Source organism: Typha angustifolia, chromosome 3 (assembly GCF_048772165.1).
Source record: "Typha angustifolia cultivar Huaian chromosome 3, ASM4877216v1, whole genome shotgun sequence".
NCBI classification, from domain to species: Eukaryota; Viridiplantae; Streptophyta; class Magnoliopsida; order Poales; family Typhaceae; genus Typha; species Typha angustifolia.
The window spans coordinates 6556350-6575684 of NC_133241.1; the positions used below are offsets into that span (position 1 = coordinate 6556350).

At 37.0% G+C, this 19335-nt stretch overlaps 2 protein-coding genes across 2 annotated transcripts; both read left to right on the forward strand.

The window, feature by feature from the left end:
• Positions 1-1652: 1652 nt before the first annotated feature.
• LOC140758429 (large ribosomal subunit protein uL18-like) lies at positions 1653-5074 on the forward strand. The gene is made up of 9 exons (XM_073094587.1): positions 1653-1789; positions 2446-2515; positions 2602-2693; positions 2785-2911; positions 3008-3087; positions 3172-3288; positions 3940-4074; positions 4355-4524; positions 4681-5074. The coding sequence occupies exons 1-9, from the start codon at positions 1787-1789 to the stop codon at positions 4796-4798; spliced, it is 912 nt and encodes a 303-aa protein (XP_072950688.1). The 5' UTR covers positions 1653-1786; the 3' UTR covers positions 4799-5074.
• Positions 5075-6416: 1342 nt separating this feature from the next.
• On the forward strand, positions 6417-14257 carry LOC140758390 (uncharacterized). The gene is given in 13 exon segments (XM_073094526.1): positions 6417-6761; positions 6984-7177; positions 7179-7436; positions 7621-7806; positions 8057-8149; positions 8344-8382; positions 9401-9490; positions 9871-9973; positions 10091-10171; positions 12052-12128; positions 12310-12390; positions 13010-13101; positions 13790-14257. Coding segments are annotated over 13 exon segments (1527 nt in total). The 5' UTR covers positions 6417-6652; the 3' UTR covers positions 13914-14257.
• The last annotated feature ends 5078 nt before the right edge of the window (positions 14258-19335 follow it).

Below are 19335 nucleotides of genomic sequence, written 5' to 3' on the forward strand. Positions count from 1 at the left end.
GATGCCTCGGTGGTGAAGATGCAGATGGTTGCCGTTGGTGATCGGTGGTGAGTAGTGAGTTGGTGATGAGTTTCTGTGGAGACAGGAGACTAGAGAGGGTCGCTGTCGATGCCTTGATGGTGAAAATAGGGATGGTCATCATCGATGACCGGTGGTGAGTGGTGAGTTGGTAAACGGGGAAAATGGGGTTTCGATAGAGACTAGAGACTAGAGACTAGAGAGGATTAATGTTGGTGCCTTGGTGATAAAGATTGAGATGGTTGTTATCAGTGATTGGTGGTGAATTGGTGACCGGTGAGTTGGTGAAGATGGGGTTCCGATGGAGACTAAAGAGAGTTTAGGGTTGAGAAAGGTTTGAATCCAGAGTCGATGGGAATGGGTAATGAGTAATGGGTTTAGAAGCTAAGGGTTTTTCTTTTTATTTTTTTATAGAAATCATATCAACAATCAAATCTAAAATCCAATGGTGCAAATTTTTCTAAATATTAAAATTAAAGAAGCATTAGATGAAAAACTTTCAAAAAAGAATTATGAGTTTTTACATAATTGTCACTAAAAGCTTTTAAAGTATTTATATTTTTTAAATATCATAATTATAACTAAAATACTTCTGCTCTTTCAAATTATCATTATGGTTAGTTTTCATCAAAATATTTCAAATAATTTAATATTAAATTTAATAAACATCTATACATAACTAAATGCTTTTTTTATTAATTTAAAATTTAAAATACTTATCAACAACTTGTATCTCCCATATTAAAAAAAATATTTTCATTGTAATGTGATAGTGGGGGTAAATATTAATAGCTTTTAGATATGATCATCGAGTAGGCCAGGCTTTTCGGGCCAATCGGGCTTAAGTATTTGTTCACAGTTCAACTCACCAATTACTCAGGCCGGGCCAGGTTCGAACTGGGCTAGAATAGTTTAGCTCATTACCGCCCGTCAGCCCGTGAGAGATCGGGCTAGCCAGTCGAGCTTGGCCGACCCACCAATCATTCGGGCCAACCCACATTTTAGCTATTTTTAGAATTTTTTTACTATTAGCTTATTTTTAAAAACAATATTTATGTTCCTTAATTTAAAAAAAATGATAAATTAAAAAATTTAAATGTGTGCTTAAAAAAAATGTAAAACGGTACAATACCAAAATTTTAGTTTGTTTTTACTGTAGCAGAACGGGTAAATACTGTAGCAGAACGGGTGGGCCTAGTTACGGGCCAAACGGGCGAGCTTCCGAGCCGGGTCGAGCGAGCAAAAGGCTGGCCCATGCCGCCCATGGGTAGTTCGGGCTCGGGCCAGGCACTAGCACGGGCGGGCTAGGCCTTAAGTCTAATAGCTTTAAACCATGTTTAACAACTTATGTAAGGGTAAAATATTTTTTTAATCTGAATTTAGATTTAATCATAATTATTTTTTTTTTTACTTTTTATTGAACACCCTGGGTTAAGGGTATTTTAGTAATTTGATTAATATTAGTTAGTTAAAATAATATTAGGGTGTTAAATAAAAATTAAGAGAAAATTGAGGGTCGAATTGTAAAATTCTCAAAGAAGAGTGTGAATAACAAAATTGTTAAAATGTACGATGTGATTTGTAAAATTCCAAGGAAGGGTGCCAGATGATATATTATCTTGATCTGAACCGTCCGATGACTTTAAGAAACGCTGGCCGTCGATGTCGTCTTTAGGGTTTATAAACCGAGACCAGCAGCAGCCGAAAAACCTCTCTGCTTCCCCCTTCTCCGCTGTTCCTCGAGATCGATCTCGGTCGAAGGTGCGAGATGGTAAGAGACACTCATCTCTACACTCTCTCCTCTTAGCTTGCTTCGATTTGTGTGCTTTTTCTTTTTCCTCTTTCAATCCCTCATCAATCTGAAGATTCTAGGTTTTTAGGTTGACGTTGCTACTCTCCTTATTGCGAAAGATTCGTCATTGATCTATTTATGTGCAGTTCTATAAGGAGTTCTAAGGATTTCTCTTAGATTCTGTTTACTGCTGCTGTTGGGATCTGTAAGTTTAATTATAAGGCCTTCAGGTTATGCGGAATCTAAGAGATAATCTAATAATAATATGTTGCATGATTGCTAAGTTTTTTAATATTTTGTGAGAGTTGTGTAATTTGTTTGAAATATATGTTCTTATTTCAGGCATGGATAGTTGCTTCGCATTTCCCTTACTTAATTGGTGAACTAAGAGAGAAGTGCTTCAAATTTTCTATGTGCATGTAATCTTGAAAGTTAGCTATTTGTTCCACTTACACACTCCTTTCTTCCTCACTCTTAGCTAGTTTATCTTTCGGAAACATTTGATTAGCTTCCTTTTTTAGTTGTTATTGATAATTGATAATATGTGATAAATGTGATTTTATGATATGTCAAGACTATTGATAGTCTGATACCTCAGTGGCTTTTGGTGACACACTATTGTATCTGCATGCCAGGTTTTTGTCAAGTCCCAGAAGAGTAGGGCTTACTTTAAGCGTTTTCAAGTGAAGTTCAAGAGAAGGAGAGGTTAACATCAGATTGTACTTGTTTCTTGTGTTATGTTTAATATTTGCACTACATTTTATAGTGACATTATTTCTTTTATTGGCCAGCTGGAAAAACTGATTACAGAGCAAGGATTCGTCTGATAAATCAAGACAAGAACAAATACAACACACCCAAATATCGTTTTGTTGTTCGATTTGTATCCTTGATGCTTCTGACTTTTTTTGTATTTGTATACTGGTACTAATTGTTATTTAGAGAAAATTGCAATCCTTAATATGCTATGCTAGACCAACAAGGACATTGTTGCACAAATAATATCTGCGAGTATTGCTGGTGATTTGGTTCTTGCAGCAGCTTATTCTCACGAACTACCTCGTTATGGGCTTGAAGTGGGTCTTACAAATTATGCTGCTGGTACTATTCCACTGTTATTTTTATCTGTTTTCTTCTGTTATTTTATTTAGGTTGCTTATCTGCATGCCTTTATTTTGCTGATGTTGTAAACATTAGCTTATTGTACTGGACTTCTCTTGGCTCGGCGTGTATTGAAAACACTTGAAATGGATGAGGAATATCAGGGTAATGTGGAGGTACAATATCTGCTTCTGATGTTATTTAATTTAATATGTTATTATCTTTTACTGTATGCCAATATCCTTTTTTCTGGTTGTCAGGCTACTGGTGAAGACTTCTCTGTTGAACCAGCAGAAAGCCGGAGGCCTTTCCGTGCTCTCCTTGATGTAGGCCTTGTTAGGACAACAACAGGAAACCGTGTGTTTGGTGCTCTTAAGGTTTGTCTCTCTTTCTTCATTGACTACACTGCTATGACACTGTATAGCAGATTTAACTTAAAAGTATACTTAAACATCTGTTGAACAGATCTTCAGGTAAAGGATTTTATGACCAAATGCTTATGCTGCTTGGTTGCTTATGCACTTACACTAGAACTACCTCTCTCTCTCTCTCTCTCTCTCTCTCTCTCTATATATATATATATATATATATATTCAAATATATGTAACCTATGTTAACTAGTCTACAGCCTTTTGTGTTCTGATCTTCTAGATGCAGTAAAACTCGCATGAAAAGATTAGAAAACACAAATGATTACCAGACTCGAAGTAATATATCATAAAAAAAGGTGTCCTAGTGCACGAGGCTCCTACCTATGTGGGTTTTGGGGATGGGAGGATATCATACTGAGGAGGCCAGCTTAAGATTTGGACTCGTGACCTCTTGGATGCGAGGTGCAAGCTTATCGCCATATCAAATGATGCCCTTGTCAATATATTATGTTTACATTACAAAATGCTTCTCTTTATGATATATAAATGTATGTAAGATATAAGTAATCATAAACAGATTGGATGATTGCTTTTTGCTCCAAATTCATAACACCATTTATACTTTTTGGCAAGTTAATTTACTGGTTATTTCTGCAGGGAGCATTGGATGGTGGTCTTGACATTCCTCACAGCGATAAGAGGTTTGCTGGGTTTAAGAAGGATGACAAGCAACTGGATGCAGAGGTTCACAGGAAGTACATTTTTGGTGGACATGTTGCTTCGTATATGAGGGTCAGATTATAATACTACTCTGCTTTATTATTTTTCCCGTTCCTAGGATAGCATTAATTAAACCTAATTCCTAGGACTCAATCATTAAATGATACATGTTTAGCTGCATAGGTTGTATTCGTTGCCCCTTGTTGTTAAAGATTTATCCAGAGAAATATGAGCATTCCATCCTAATATGATGAACCCTTAGTTTTAAGCTATTTCCCCAATTTAGTCGCATATAATACTAATTGCCAGTTGGATTTGTATGTGGCTCTCTATTCACTGTGTAAATTATCAGATGCTGATGGAAGATGAGCCTGAGAAGTACCAGTCACATTTCAGTGAATATATCAAAAAGGGCGTTGAGCCTGATGACATGGAAGAACTTTACAAGAAGGTCCATGCTGCCATTAGAGCAGATCCGACAGTGGTAAAATCTACAAAGCAGCCTCCAAAGGAGCATAAGAGGTAAGACCCCAAGTTAGCAGGCTTCATAATCTTCTCAGTTGTGATGGTACTCCTTGCACTTGGTGCTTAGAAGATAGAAATTTGGAAATATTCATACTCCTTGAATGCAATTGTACATTTTCTCTTCAGGTTAACTAATATTAGTTTGTCTACTAGGTATACCTTGAAGAAGCTTACTTATGAAGAGAGGAAGGCTAGACTCGTTGAACGTTTGAATGCCCTTAACTCTAATGCTATGGATGGTGATGATGATGATGAGGATGATGATGAATGAGAAGCTGCAACTAGCATAAACAGATCAGTCTGTATTAAGCTCTATCCTCTTTAACTCGCAGATTCCTGGTTATTGCTCTTAGGCACATTCTATCCTAATGTTATAAAGAATTACTGCATCTTATCCTGCAGTATGTCGAAGTTGCAAGTTTTGTTCTCAAGACGATTAGGATTTTGCTTGTTTGTGAATTGTTAAAACTCAAATTGGCCTTTTGTCCTCTATCCTGGTCATATTACTTCTTATGATGAGTAATTATATTCTCGGATTTTGGTGAAATACCCACCTGGTTTATGTGAAACTTGTTTACAAAGTACGAAATTTTCATGACTGGTAGTGTTACCGGCATTCTTGGACTTGGGTGATGAGCTAGAGTCCAATTTCTGGATTATTCTCATCAACTTCTTTTAGCTATTTTAATATAAAAAACATTTGAGCATCATTGCATTTAAGATTTTCATAGTGGCATCAGTAGTTTATTCATCGTGTACCTTAGCATCTCGTGTGGATTTCGTTTTTAATTATTTTTAAGATTAAGAAATTATTGAATGTTCCTATCCAATCCATGGTTTTTTTTTTTTTTTTTTTTTTTTTGTGGAGAAGTAATGGGCAACTAAAGGTAAGAATAAAGAGCTTCTTTCTTGCTCTTAAGAGTCCCAACAACTCTAGAAAGAAATCCTGCCAGGGTCAATGCTCCTTTGCTGAAGTTTTCTTTGTTTGAAGTTTGAGAAGATCTTGACCTTGGACGGCAGGGAAAGTCTCCAAAATGTTCAAAGTATGCATAACTTGATCGGAGATCGAAGAAGTTGAGAAAGTCGTTGTATTGTTTGACCCAAAGTAAGAGAGAGGGAGAGACGATGACTTTGACTTCTCTCATCTCTCTGGACTGCTCCATAGCGAAGCCTTCCAAATTTTCAGTGCAATTGCAGTTGTAGCCATCTAGATTAGACTTTGTTTAGTCGATCTGCTGCGATGATCACGGCGATATTGAGTGATCTCCCCTTTCTCGCTAAATTTTTTAGTCATGTTCTAATTTATTTTTATTAAAGTAGACTACCACGCAAGCTTATTACCAAATTGGGTCTAATTTACTATAGCTTAATAAAAACGTTGAATTAGTCAGTATTTTATCTTTAGGCAAAAGTGCTAATTAGTTTAACGTTTTAATCTTGTCCTAAAATACTGGTTAATTTAGCGTTTTATGTATATAAATTTTTTTAACTTTTAGTAGTTAAGAAAAAAAACATAACGATAAAAACACTGAAGAACTGATTAGTATTTTTAAAAACACGGATTACTTTAGTGTTTTTATTAGGGCTATAGTAAATTAGATCATAGTCCGTTATGATAAAAGATTAAAAAAATGGGTCTATTTTTGGTCAAAAACTCAGGATAATATATCGAAGTGAATGGATAGACACTATTTTTTAGGGCGTCACCGGATTTTCCAATTCATTATCCATTATCCAATCCGCTTTCCTCTTCTACCACGGTGGCATGAGGATTATTAAAATATTAATACGACGAAATTACTAAACTACCCTCGTAGGGTTTTTGGCGGCCCCTTTTCGCTGGCTCTCTCCAGCTTATTCGAGAACGCATCCGATCTAAATCCGTAAGAAAACGATCTCTTATTCCCCTTAAAATTCCTCCCGTGCTGTGATTCGAGCGAACGAGCTCTTCCTCTCTACCATTTCCCGGGTCCGTTTAATTCCTTGGACAAGGAATCAAGAAAACCTAAGATGGAAATGGGATTGTGAAGAATTTGGTTTCGTCTTTTCGCTCTTTCTTAGAAATTTGTCTCCTTTATCAGTGTAGTGAATTGGCTTGTTGCTGGATTCAAGGGTTAATGTAGATATGGAGAAGAACGGTGAAGTGAATCATGCGGCGGCTGCCGAAGTTGGTTGGTATATACTTGGGGAGAACCAAGAGCATGTCGGCCCGTATTCCTTCTCAGAGCTGCAAGGCAAGCTATGTTATTTTCTGTAATTTCTTATCTTTTAGTAGGCAAATATCTTGATTCGTCATGCACATGAAAATCTTGAAAACAAGTTGGTCGTTTGTAATTTGATCATTACGAGCTGTTTTTTTAGAAAGGACATGGAGTTCTTGTTCTAAGTAAAGGTTGCATCTTTTTGGGGGGAATTATTGGTATTTGCTAATTGAGTGCATTTCTTTCATTTGGCAGAACATTTTATGAATGGGTACCTCACTGAGAACACTCTCCTCTGGTCTGAAGGGAAAACTGAATGGTTGTCACTCTCCTCGATCCCGGAGCTGTTCACGGGGATTACGAATCAGAGAACTGACCATTCTGCTGGAGGTTTGGGACATAACGTTTTCAGAAAGAATGTTCCGAGAGCATTTTATGACTCTTATTATTATTATTTTTGTAGATACACTAGAAAATGAGGATGATTTTGTGAAATGGCAAAAGGAGGTCAAGGAGGCAGAAGCGGAGGTAGAGGCAATGAAACATGGTAGTAGAGCTGATGTGTTTGATCAAGAGGTAGAGGGAGGAGGAGCAGAAACTGGTCTTGATGATAGACCAGCAACACCACCAGATGGTGAGGAAGAATTCACTGATGATGACGGAACAGTTTATAAATGGGATCGTGGTCTTAGGGCATGGGTTCCTCAAGTAAGTATGTGGAGGTCGTCATCTGACATCATGTAGATGCTGTTCTTGTATAACATGCCAAATTGATGTTTGGGAAGATATTCATGTATTAAATATGTCGAAACATACCTTGTGCTAACATGTCATAACTTTGAATCTCTGATCACTTTACATCTTTTAATCAGCTAATTTATTTATTTTGCAGGATAATTTATCAAGTAAAAAGGAAGAATATGGACTTGATGAGATGACTTTTGCTCTTGAGGAGGAGATGTTTCCAGCACTGCAGGCTACTGATCTCTCTATACCAGAAGAAACTAATGCACCCAGTGAAATAGAAACAAAAAATGAAAAGAAGAGGAAGTTACCTGAGAAGCCAACTGAAAAGAAGGTATATTTTCCTTGAATTTTGTTGATCTTATAGAATATTTTCTGCTAGTTCTTGGAATCTTTGAAGAATATCTTCATAAATTACTTGTTGGCTTAATCTTATTGTCTATTATATTTCTTATTCTTTTATTCTTTAGCCATTCTGGAAAAGGAAGCCAATTTCGTCAGAGTTATTGACAATGATAAAAGACTAGTTAAATATAAGTTTCTTTAAGAAGTGCTGATGCTTTTCCGGACTGATACTTTGATAGGAAGCTGATAAACCTCCAGAAAGTTGGTTTGATTTGAAGGTCAATACGCATGTCTACATCACTGGCTTGCCTGATGATGTTACAGCTGAGGAAGTAAGTGCGAAGTTGGCAACTATTGTTTCTTCTTCTGTTTGTCCATTATGTTCTAGTTAAGTTTTTTTTTTTCTTGCCTAGACAACAGCCATTTGTTGGGAAAAAAGGCCGATAATCTATATAGAAAATTGAACTTCATATGCAGAATTTACTTCCACAAATTATGTAACACTGATATCGAACATGTCTGTCAGGTAGTTGAAGTATTTTCAAAATGTGGAATCATAAAGGAGGTGAGACAATTTCTTTGAACTTTCTATATTTTTCTCTTTTCCACATGTTCGTGATTTATTATGAATGAGCATGTAGTTAATTAGTACTCCCGATGCACAGGGACCTTACCTCTTTGCTTCCTGTATGCACTAGCTTCTACACTTGATGCATGAAAAAATATGGGATTTCTGTTGGTATATATGGTCACTTTTTCATTGACTTAAATTAATTACGGCTATTGTATCTTGCTAGATATTATTGTAATTTGACATATTCTCAAAGGACTTAGAAATGTATTAGACAAGATCATAAGTATTGGCAGTTTGGCACTGCATATTTTTGTTTAATACCTTGTGTATTACTTCCTTTATGCGGTGGCCTTTTGCACAGCCGTGTAGTAGAAGATCCTGCTGTGCTATGCTTAATTACTCCATCTCTTACCCTTGGGGTTAGTAATTCTATGAACTGAAGATGAGCTAAATAGTTAAAATCATGTAGTTGTAGTAGTTCAGATAATATGCTTATCAACTCTATGTAATGACAGCTGTAAGCAGAGACCAATAGCTTGCTCTTTTCTGACCCTACTTTTAAATTGAACTGTCCATTTTCAAAAGTACACAGCTTCCTTCAGCAATTAATTGCAGTTTGGGCTCTCGTTCTAATCATGTATTATTTTTATCCCTTCTACAATTCTGATGCACATGGCTGTATAAAGTTCTTCTTCCTGCCAGAAGTCACCTTAATATGAATCTCTTTTCTGCTTACATTGACATTTCTTCCCGTCAGACATGACTTTTCCCACTCATTTCTGATGGTTTGTCTTGGATATTGTTGTTGAGATCATCTTACTATCATGTTCATGGGTGTTTGGCTTTTCCATTGTGCTGTTAGATATCCATTGCCTGTCTGCAATTAAGTATGGTGGAAAGCTTGTCATAGTATGTTACTAACCAAATAGGGTAACAGAAGATTAAAACAAAACTATTATACCTTCATTATTGGTATTATCATTCTGATTGTTGTTTTCATTATTTACAGGATCCTGAAACAAAGAAACCTCGTGTGAAAATTTATGTTGATAAAGAAACAGGTAGAAATAAGGGTGATGCACTTGTCACATATCTAAAGGTAACTGGTTCATCTCCTTTTAACTAGCAATATCAAGATTTTGCAAAATCATGTATGGGCCTTTTGGTTTCATGTATTTCAAGATGCATCATCCATAGTGTTAAATAAGAAAGTAATATAAACAAAAGTATTATATCTTCTCTCTGTTCTTCTCATTAAAGATTGAGATAATGTGTTTTGACATCCACCTAATTGAAGTGGATGTCAAGTTGTTGCATGTGATACCATCTTAGTCTATGGAAAGGATATTTCATATGATCTATAAGCTAAAAGCTGATTTCTATACTACACTTTGTATATATAGATGTAGTCCTTTCAAATTCATGAAGCCAAATGGCCTTGTAGTTAATAGTTCATAACTTCTTCTTGTTCTTTTCTAGGAACCTTCTGTTGCCTTAGCAATTCAAATTTTGGATGGGTCGCCATTCCGTCCTGGTGGGAAGATCCCTATGTCTGTAAGCCAAGCTAAGTTCGAGCAAAAAGGTTAACTATTGACCAAGTTATATGTCACTTATTCTCTCTTCAAATTACCCATCATCCTTTTCCCTGAGAAAGTTTACAACTTCTGAGAAAGGACTTACTTGGACATGTTGTACACAGGTGAAAAATTCGTAGCAAAGAAGCAGGATAAGCAAAAAAAGAAGAAATTCAAGAGGGTTGAAAATAAGATTCTTGGATGGGGTAATTCAAATCTTGGCTTTCTAATTACTCGCTTCTCTATATGGAATTAGCTATAGTTTGTGTACAATCATTGACGAGGTAAATGTCAAAATTCGAATGCATATTAGCTATAGCTTGTGTACAATCACTAATGAGATGAATGCCAACTAACTGAAGTCGGAATTCAGATATATCTTTTAGCAAAATGATAATTTCTTGTAATGAAGTACAATAAACTATATTTTTTCAAACTACAAATGATTTTAGAATTGTGGTCATCCCAAGGTCTAAAATGCTAAGCCCTTGTTCACTGCAGGAATAAATTTATTTATTTATTTTGGAATACAACTCTTTATTCTAGAATAATAACTTTTTTTTAGATTTCAATTGTATTCCAGAATAATAACTTCATTCTAGAATACAAATATTATTCATCAAAATTACATCTTAAATCATATACTAATTGAATTATTAATTTACATTTAATATCTATCCAATCAACCTACTTTATATCAAATCAAAGGGTAGTCATGGTAATTTTATAAAAAATAAAACACATTTTTTCTATTCTTTCATTCATTTTATATCACATCAAAAGTAATTACTACATCCTTATTTTAGAATATAAATGAACATATAAATAATTATTCCTAGAAAATAGACCCCATTTTGGAAATAACAAAGATGAATACATATTTTAGAATTCACCTTATCTCTAAAATAAATAAGGCCTAAAGTGCACTCCATTGTATTGGTGTTGAATAATTGATAAGAACAATGTATAAACAAGAAAAAATTGGTTTGGTGAATGGTTATTAACAATAGAAATTGAATATCTAGTCTTGAATATTCATGTGATGGCCTGGATAAGAATATCTCAATATAGGTTATGAAGAAGACTAACTGTTTACTACAGGCAAGTAAACAAACTACAACTAATAAATGCTCAATATCCTAATTACAATGTAGAGATTGGACACTGTTTCTAAGTTGTGAACTATTACTGAGTATTTTATAGCCTGAATACCAAGGGAAGGGGGGACCACTATTAGGAGAGCATAATTCGTAAATGCTGATGCCATCTTTAACTTTTTGGATGGTGGGTGGCATTTTGTCTAGCCCTGTTTTGGTCTCTGGTTTGATGGTTGTGTGTGCTAAAAATCCGGTACATTCCATTTCGTTTTCCATCCCAATCTTTTGCCAGACTTCAGGTTTACTTCTTTTGTTAGGTCTCAATCCCATGCCATTTTAGTTCACTCCTGATTCCGGGGCGGGGGTTTCCGTCCACTTCTATAGGTATAGGGCTGCCCATAAGCCATCTTCTTGGCCGGCGCCGCTAAGCAAACGTCGTCTACACATTGTTCTGATACACGAATCCAAGAATCCAGGTTGGGACTTTCCCTTTGAGGACGGTGATGATTTTTTATTATTATTGGGAGATGCTTTGCTCTGAGTTTTTTTTACTACTATTTGTCTTCTTAACTTTCTCCTACTCGAAAGTTGAACTAGTTTTCAACCTCTCTCAGGAATTTCAATAGAATCTCTTCATCCTCTCGTATACAGTTTTCAGCCTTCTTCTTTAGAAAGTCTGGTGTCATTTGAACTGTACTAATTCTTTTCAAAAAGTCTGATTAGACATTTATCTTAGGTACCATCTGGAGATATGTCATATGGTCATAGTGACTATTAGTTAGGCCCATGTCAGTTTGGGTAGCAGCTATTCCTTGGGGATTGAAGCAAGTGGGAGTATTTTGAGAAGATTGGATTGGTTTATGAATAGAAGATGCATTTATTTATTTCTTTGTTTTTCTTGGGAAATGCATGTTATCACTCAACTAAGGTCTCATGAATCATCAATTTTTTTAATTAGTGTTTCTGGCTGTTTTATCTTTTGTCATTAGGTGGACATGATGACGCAAAGGTAACAATTCCAACAACCATCGTCTTACGGAATATGTTTGCTCCTGCCGAATTGAGAGTAAGCAGTTGAAAGCCTGCATTATTCTAAGGACCTTATGGGTTTATCCTAATTCAATTTACTCCTGCTTTTGCCTGTAATTTTGTTTGAGGTTTATGCAGCAAATTTGTAAAGCGTGCATAAATTCTTTTTGTGTGTACATATGTTGTTTAGCTGAGTGGGCTTGTCTTATTATTTGCAGACTGATGAGAATCTTCTTCCTGAGCTAGAGGCAGATGTTAGAGAGGAATGTATGAAGCTAGGTACAGTTGATTCTGTAAAGGTACAAACAATTCCCACATATGCTCCCGCTCCCTGATTTTGGTTGGTTGTAGTCCTCATTGTTAAATTATGCAATATAGCTCAAACCTAAAATTTCCTTTCATCCAGAAACTAGAAATTCAGTTATTCTTCTTGTTAGTTGATAGAGCTATCTTTTTTGACAAAGATGTTGATACAGCTATGTTTTGACAAAGATGTTGATACAGCAGTTCTTTTAATCTGATCACATATACTCAATCTGGTATGAGAATCTGTGGGATCGTTGATTTTTAATTTCTCACCTTAATATATATCATCACAGCTGCTTGTAATATATTTTTCATTCTATCTTTTGCTATAATCATGTAAAAGGTTTTATATTAGTATGTCAATCCCATACTTAAAGGTCTCAAAGTATACTGATTAGACAAAAATGTGTTGCATTGGTCGTGAATTTGTGATATGATTACTCACAAGCAACTAACATGTAGATTGCACACATTGTAAGAACTTTGTGTTGTGTACTTGTGTTTGTTTCTGTTGGTAGATTGCAGCATCTAGAGGTATCTGGCAAGGAAGTTAATGGCCTTACAGTATTCTTCACTTCTAAGTTAACCGCTTTTTGTTTATTTAATGATCAGGTGTGCGAAAATCATCCACAAGGTGTTGTGTTGGTCAAATTTAAGGATCGAAGAGATGGGACGAAGTGCATCGAGCTGATGAATGGAAGATGGTGCGTTCTCTATTCTATTAGTATTATAAATGTGACTCCTAGGACTAGAGAAAGTACCAACTAACATCTTTCATGCATGTGGATCATCTGGTGCTTTTCAAAACAATCCTTTGCTGTCAAAAGAAAAGTACTATATGATGACAAACAGTAGTTTAACCTATAGATTGAGGGAGGAAGATCTTTATTATTATAATTCTAAAATGAACAAATGACCAATCTGTAGCATAATCCTATGCCTTTTCCTGAAGGATGCGGCACAGTTTGGAGGCCAAATTGGCTTTCTTTGTGTGATAGAAGGTCAAATGGCATCAAAATGTTGGAAATTATAGATTTGTATTTCCCTCATCTTTTGCATATTCAAATGCAGTCAAAGTTTGCATATAAATTTTCGCTTTGCCGCTACGATTTTCACAAGTATAATATTACTTTATTAGTGAAGAGGCTGATGTTAGACGAAATCTTAAAACTGAGTGTTCATCTAATTTTTGACGTTATCACCCAAAGAAGAATTTTATCACATCATAAATGATAACTAGTTTTCTAAAATCAAAGCTATCATACCGTGAAAAATATTTGGAACAATGACAATTATCATTTCGCATGTATTTGTGAGCATTTTAAAAAATTGTATATGTAGCTATCATCAATCTGTGCAGAGTTCTTAACTTATTGTTTTCTTGTCATGTAGGTTTGGAGGCAGACAGATTCACGCAGCTGAAGATGATGGCTCCGTTAACCATGCTCATGTTCGTGATCTTGATGAGGAGGTGTCGAGGCTAGAGCAGTTTGGTGCAGAACTTGAAGGGGATTGATGAAAATCCCCATTATCGCCCAATCATCCCCTGCACAGCTAAATCTTACATTTCATTGCACAGTTCTCATTTAGCCCCCATATGTGGGTCTTGCTAATTTAGATGTTGTAACACAATTTTGTATCATTAATCCACTCACTCACTACAAAGTGGCTGTAGTGCAGTGAACCTTAGATAGCCGCTTCTGAGTAGTTCATTGCCCTAACAGTTAGCTAGTCCTTGCCTTCATGTAATTTATTAGATATAATTACTTTGGTAATTTTCTATTCCTACTGCATTGCAAACATGTAGGATGGATAAATGTCTTGACTTCTATTTTTTAGAAAAAAAATATGATTTTCTTCTATGGTTGTCTTAGATTCCACTGGTCTTTAAACTTTAACTTTTGACTTGATGTCAATTGCAAAAGTGGGTTATGTAAAACAAATACTTCCAGTTTCCAGGATTTGGGTTGGGGAAGCATATAGATATAAAGAAGTCTCAATTGGTGCTGTATTTATTTTAGAGTAGAACTTATGCAGGAATAAGGATCGGATCATCTATACAAGCAGGTCAAAATCATGCAAACTAGGAGATGTTGCATTATGCTGTTTTTGTTGCATCTAGTTATGGTTCAAATCATGATTCAGTTACACCCATTAAGGCTGCAAGAAGCTAGCATACTTGGTGCCAAGAATCTCTGGTTCTTGGTCACCTCAGTGTTCTCGTGATTTATGAACTTCATAATCTGATCCATAAGCAGCAAGCGAAAGTAGGAGAATGAAGAATCTGCAACAGAATATGCAGGAAGAAGGGCTCAAAAATAGCATCCAACGGCCAAATTCCTTCGGCACATTTAAGCAGGAGGTTCTTCTGTGGTAATCTTGGTTGGTCCCCCATGCACAAGGATCCCAGGTTCTGGCACGAAAGTGTTGCAAATTTTGAAGAGAGTAATTTCCAGGTATTGCCGCGGAATCTGCTCATTGTGTTATAATTGTGCAGTCCTACACCAAATGCTAGCATGATTATTGATCACTGATTCCTGACACAACTTGACACTTATTCTTGACAATCTACATCAGATTTTTTTTTCTTTTTACTTGAAGAGATGATGTCAGCTGCATTTGTATGTCTCATGACACTTATTCTTGACAATCTTATCATTCCTCTATGGAGACATAGAAGTTTAATGATTAGAACAAAGTTAACCTTCTATGTCTCCATAGAGGAATGATAAGATTCCATCAAGAAAGGGAGTTCTGAAGTAATCACCTTTATGCCATAAGCCATTAAATTTGTTAAACAAGCATTAGACCACGTCTAGAGTCTATAACTCGTCGCCTCACCTCATCACTCATACCTTTGGCAAAAACCAAAATCGACCATTTGAGTTCCAAAAGACCTCTTTGATAGCAAATTGCAGAAGGTCAATAAGACGATACTCACAACCTATGCAAAGTACAATGAAGTTTGTTACCTTATCTTTCCCAGATCCTTTTACTACCTCCATGAGTCTTGGTATTAACCTGGTAGTCTCCGAATAGGACACTGCTGCATCATAGAATGGCAAGAGCCATATATAGAGGCAAGTTTCATAAAGGAGCTGGAAAGAATGATAAAAAAAAAAAGCTGCATTAGGACAGTACATGCATCTACAAACAAGAAAGTATCAGTGTAATTCTGGGCCTAGACATCAAGCATGACAAATTACTTTGCAAACATAGAATAAGAGGATGTGTCTTAAGAAAGTGTTTTCCATCCATTTCCTTTAGAAAACTACAGGAAGAACTGTCGGACAAACCACCACATACTAGCGAGTGAGAACATCCATAAGTGGGAGTTTTATTATAAGAAACCCTTGCATTTTTTCCAGATAAATAAGAACTTAATGGTATCCCATTAAATACTGATATAAGAGCCCTTGTTAGGTCTTATATTCCACAGTATTTTAGAACGGTACCTGCATACTAATGAAATGTGTATGCATATGAGTAAGGTGATAACTAAATAAAAAGAAAAAAAGATGCAGCACAACACTGACAAAAAACAGAGTATGTAAGTTTTATAAGGCATGTGAGAAATTGTCCATTCAACCGCAAAATAAAAGCAATTTTTCAGTTTGTCAGACCTGATTTTTCATCATTATCATCATTCAGATATGAATAACTCTACTTCAATCATTCATGCTGTCAAACATGAGGAAAAATAAGTGACTAACCAACATTCAAGCTTCCAAGAACTTATAACTTGCTCACAGAACTCACGAATTATACATGCAAAGATTTTCCTACTCAGGCTTCAGGAAGACTAAACAGAAAAATTACATATATTTTGTATGCTTAAGAAGTATTATATAGAAGGCATTCAAAATTCCTAAGTGAAGATGACCAATCATGAACTAATGCACTATAGTTATGAATACTAAATAGCAAGTGAGACTTACATTTAGAATGGCATCCTGAAAATACGCTTTAAATTAAAAGAAATTGGAGAGCTGCTAGCAGGAATCATGCAATATGCTCACCTGAAGTTCTGAATATCCCTACACGTTACGTAACCAGGGTGCATATAGGTAAGGCCCTTCTGCAAGTTGAACTGATTGCTGTATACAATGGTTCGTTGAACCTTGTAACTTTTAAGACTTTTCTGGAGAAGGTTCAACCGGAAAGATGAAAATCACAAAAGAAACCACAGTACATCACCTCACCTGAATAGAGTGCTGGCTGGGAGAAATCAAGGGAATAAGAAATTTTACACCATCTGTCCTAATGCAGTTTTCTCTAAGCAAAATGGCCAAGCAGATTACAGCCACTAGGATTGAACGCGGCTGTGATGAGATGGATTCCTCATCTGTATAACAAGAAACATATTTATTTCAACATTAACATTTGGAAAGGAATAATCATCCGACCAAAGCCATAAGAAATAATATTGGACAATGGACATTATGAATATAAAAATAAGTGCAAGCTATTACAAAGTAACTAGAAATGTATCTCCAAGATTTTTATTGTCCATATGTTTGACATATCAAATTCTATCGAGTTATCAGGTTCTAAATTCATGATCCCTAAAAATGATTATATTGTTCTGTCTATTTCATTGAAATAGCATACCGAAGAAAATGGGCATCAAAATTGCAACTTACGTATGAAATACCTGAGAACATAGCCACTCGGCCAGACCCTTTAGCACATTTCCTGTGGTTGTAAACTTGCTCTTTGATTGTGAGATTCCCCATTTGGAACTCCACCATCTTGACTTTTGGGTCGAACACTGAAAACAGAGTAATTAGAATTTAGAAGTTAGAACATCTCATTTCCTGCGAAGGTCTACAATATTAGTGTGGTGTTCTCAAACTGAATAGAAAGTACCTGACGATACAAGATAATATTCTGCAGCTTTTTTCTTATCTTAACCACTTCTTCTTTTTCCCGAAAGCAATCTGAAAAAGAACACAAACTATGAATATGCTTCACTTTTGAATGAAGATATGTTTAACTATCGAAAGAATAAGGCAGTAAATTTCGCTGCTGTAAAAATAACATAAAAGACAAGCCGCATGACCATCAATTATATGAACAATATAAGGTTCCAGATCATGTAAAAGGAAAATGACAATGATGTATCAACTAGCAACTAGACTCCAAGGCCTTAAACAGACATTGCAGGGCCCTTTGGTAATACAGAAACTCATCCGAATCATGAAATCCAAAGGAATCTGATAGCCTACTATAGCTTGCTTAACTTGTAGAAAAAATTTAAAATGTTGAAGAAGATCGAGGTAGATTGATGAGAAAATAAAATTTTAACCAAAGACGCCCTGTCAGAACAAACAACTTTAGATGCAAGGCAAGGCCCTAGGCATCCTTGTCTGAATGTAAGACAGCATCTCACTCCTAAAACCATTAAGAAAATAGAAGATGAGAATCTACAAAAACTCAACTGGGTTCCATAGAGAACTCAACTCAAGAAAGGCTCATAAAGATCTGAATTTACTAGAGAATTTTCATGGAAAATTCATAGCCCATCTGAAACTTTGCTGCAAAGAACAAGAAGAACTCAGTCATAGTGCTGAGTGTGAACAACTCGTGATCCAAATAAGTAAATAGTGCATGGTTTTCCTCACCTGTAACCATTTTGTCGAGCAGAACAAAGCACATAATATTTCAACTGTTCCCTCCTTCGGGATGTGATCGTATGCGGTGCAGGATGCAGGAAGTTGGGTGCTTCGGGGCTGGTGGCAGTTGTGAATGGTGCCAAACCGGTTAAAATTTACCAGACGGACGATCTTGTCGTGTGTAGGGTTAATTTATTTGTTTATTTATTTAGGTGTACTAAGCTGTACTACAAAAGCACTTAAATAATAAAATAATATCACTCACGAGCATTACCTAAAAACAAAAGTAATAAAATATTGGTGGTAATTTGCAAAATAACCCTGGAAAAAGTTGACTAGGATAAAAAAATATTCAAAAAAAGACGCCACTCTTTCTTCCCTCTTTTCCAGAACAAAACAAAACACCCAAAATAAACCCACTCAACCCTCACACTCTCTCTCTATATCTCCCCTCTCTCTTCTTTCTCCGTTTCCCTCCTCCCTCGCGAATCACGATGCACTCCCGCCTCCTCTTCTTCTCCCTCTTCTCCTCTCTTCTCCATCCCCAAGCTTCCCTTCCTCCTCTCCTCCGCCGCAACCGTAGAGCTCTCCACACCTCCTCCTTCCCCAAATACCCTTCCTCCTCTCTCCCCCCAACCCAGCCCCCTTCTTCCCCGTCCTTCCCGAAATATCCCTCTTCTTCTACTCCTTCCTCTGCCTCCGCTTTCCCTTTCTTCCCAGTCTACTCCTCCCCTCCCCCTCCTCCTCCTCCTCCTCCCTCTTCCCCCACCTCCTCCATCCCTACATTTCCCGCCAATTTCTACTCCCTCCCCTCCCCCTCCCGCCAATCCCACCCCCACCGCCTCTCTCCCGCCATTTTCTTCCCTCTGCTCTCCCTCGCCCTCGTCGGCCTCTCCCTTGCCCTCCTCCTCCACATCCGCCGCCGCCGCAGGGCTGCTGCCGAGGGATCCCGGGGAGAAAGCCTGCACCTTTTCCCGCCCGGCGCCGCCACCTCCGACGGCCTCAAACCCCAATCCAACCACAGTTCGGAGTTCCTCTACGTGGGCACCCTCCTCAACTCCGCCGGCGTCGGCGCCGGCTCCCCGGAGCTCCGGCCGCTCCCGCCCCTGCCGCCGCTGAGGAAAGCCGACGTGGGTTTCTCCTCGGGGGAGGAGAAGATCTCGCGTAAGTGTAATGGGGCCCCGACTGCGATGGGTTCGAGCGAAGAAACAGTAGGAGACTACGCACGCAACCCGTTTGTTGTTGGTCCTCTTGAGAGGCAGAATCCAAATTTGAAGCCTTTGCATTGGGACAAGGTCAGGGCGAGCTGTGATAAGGAAATGC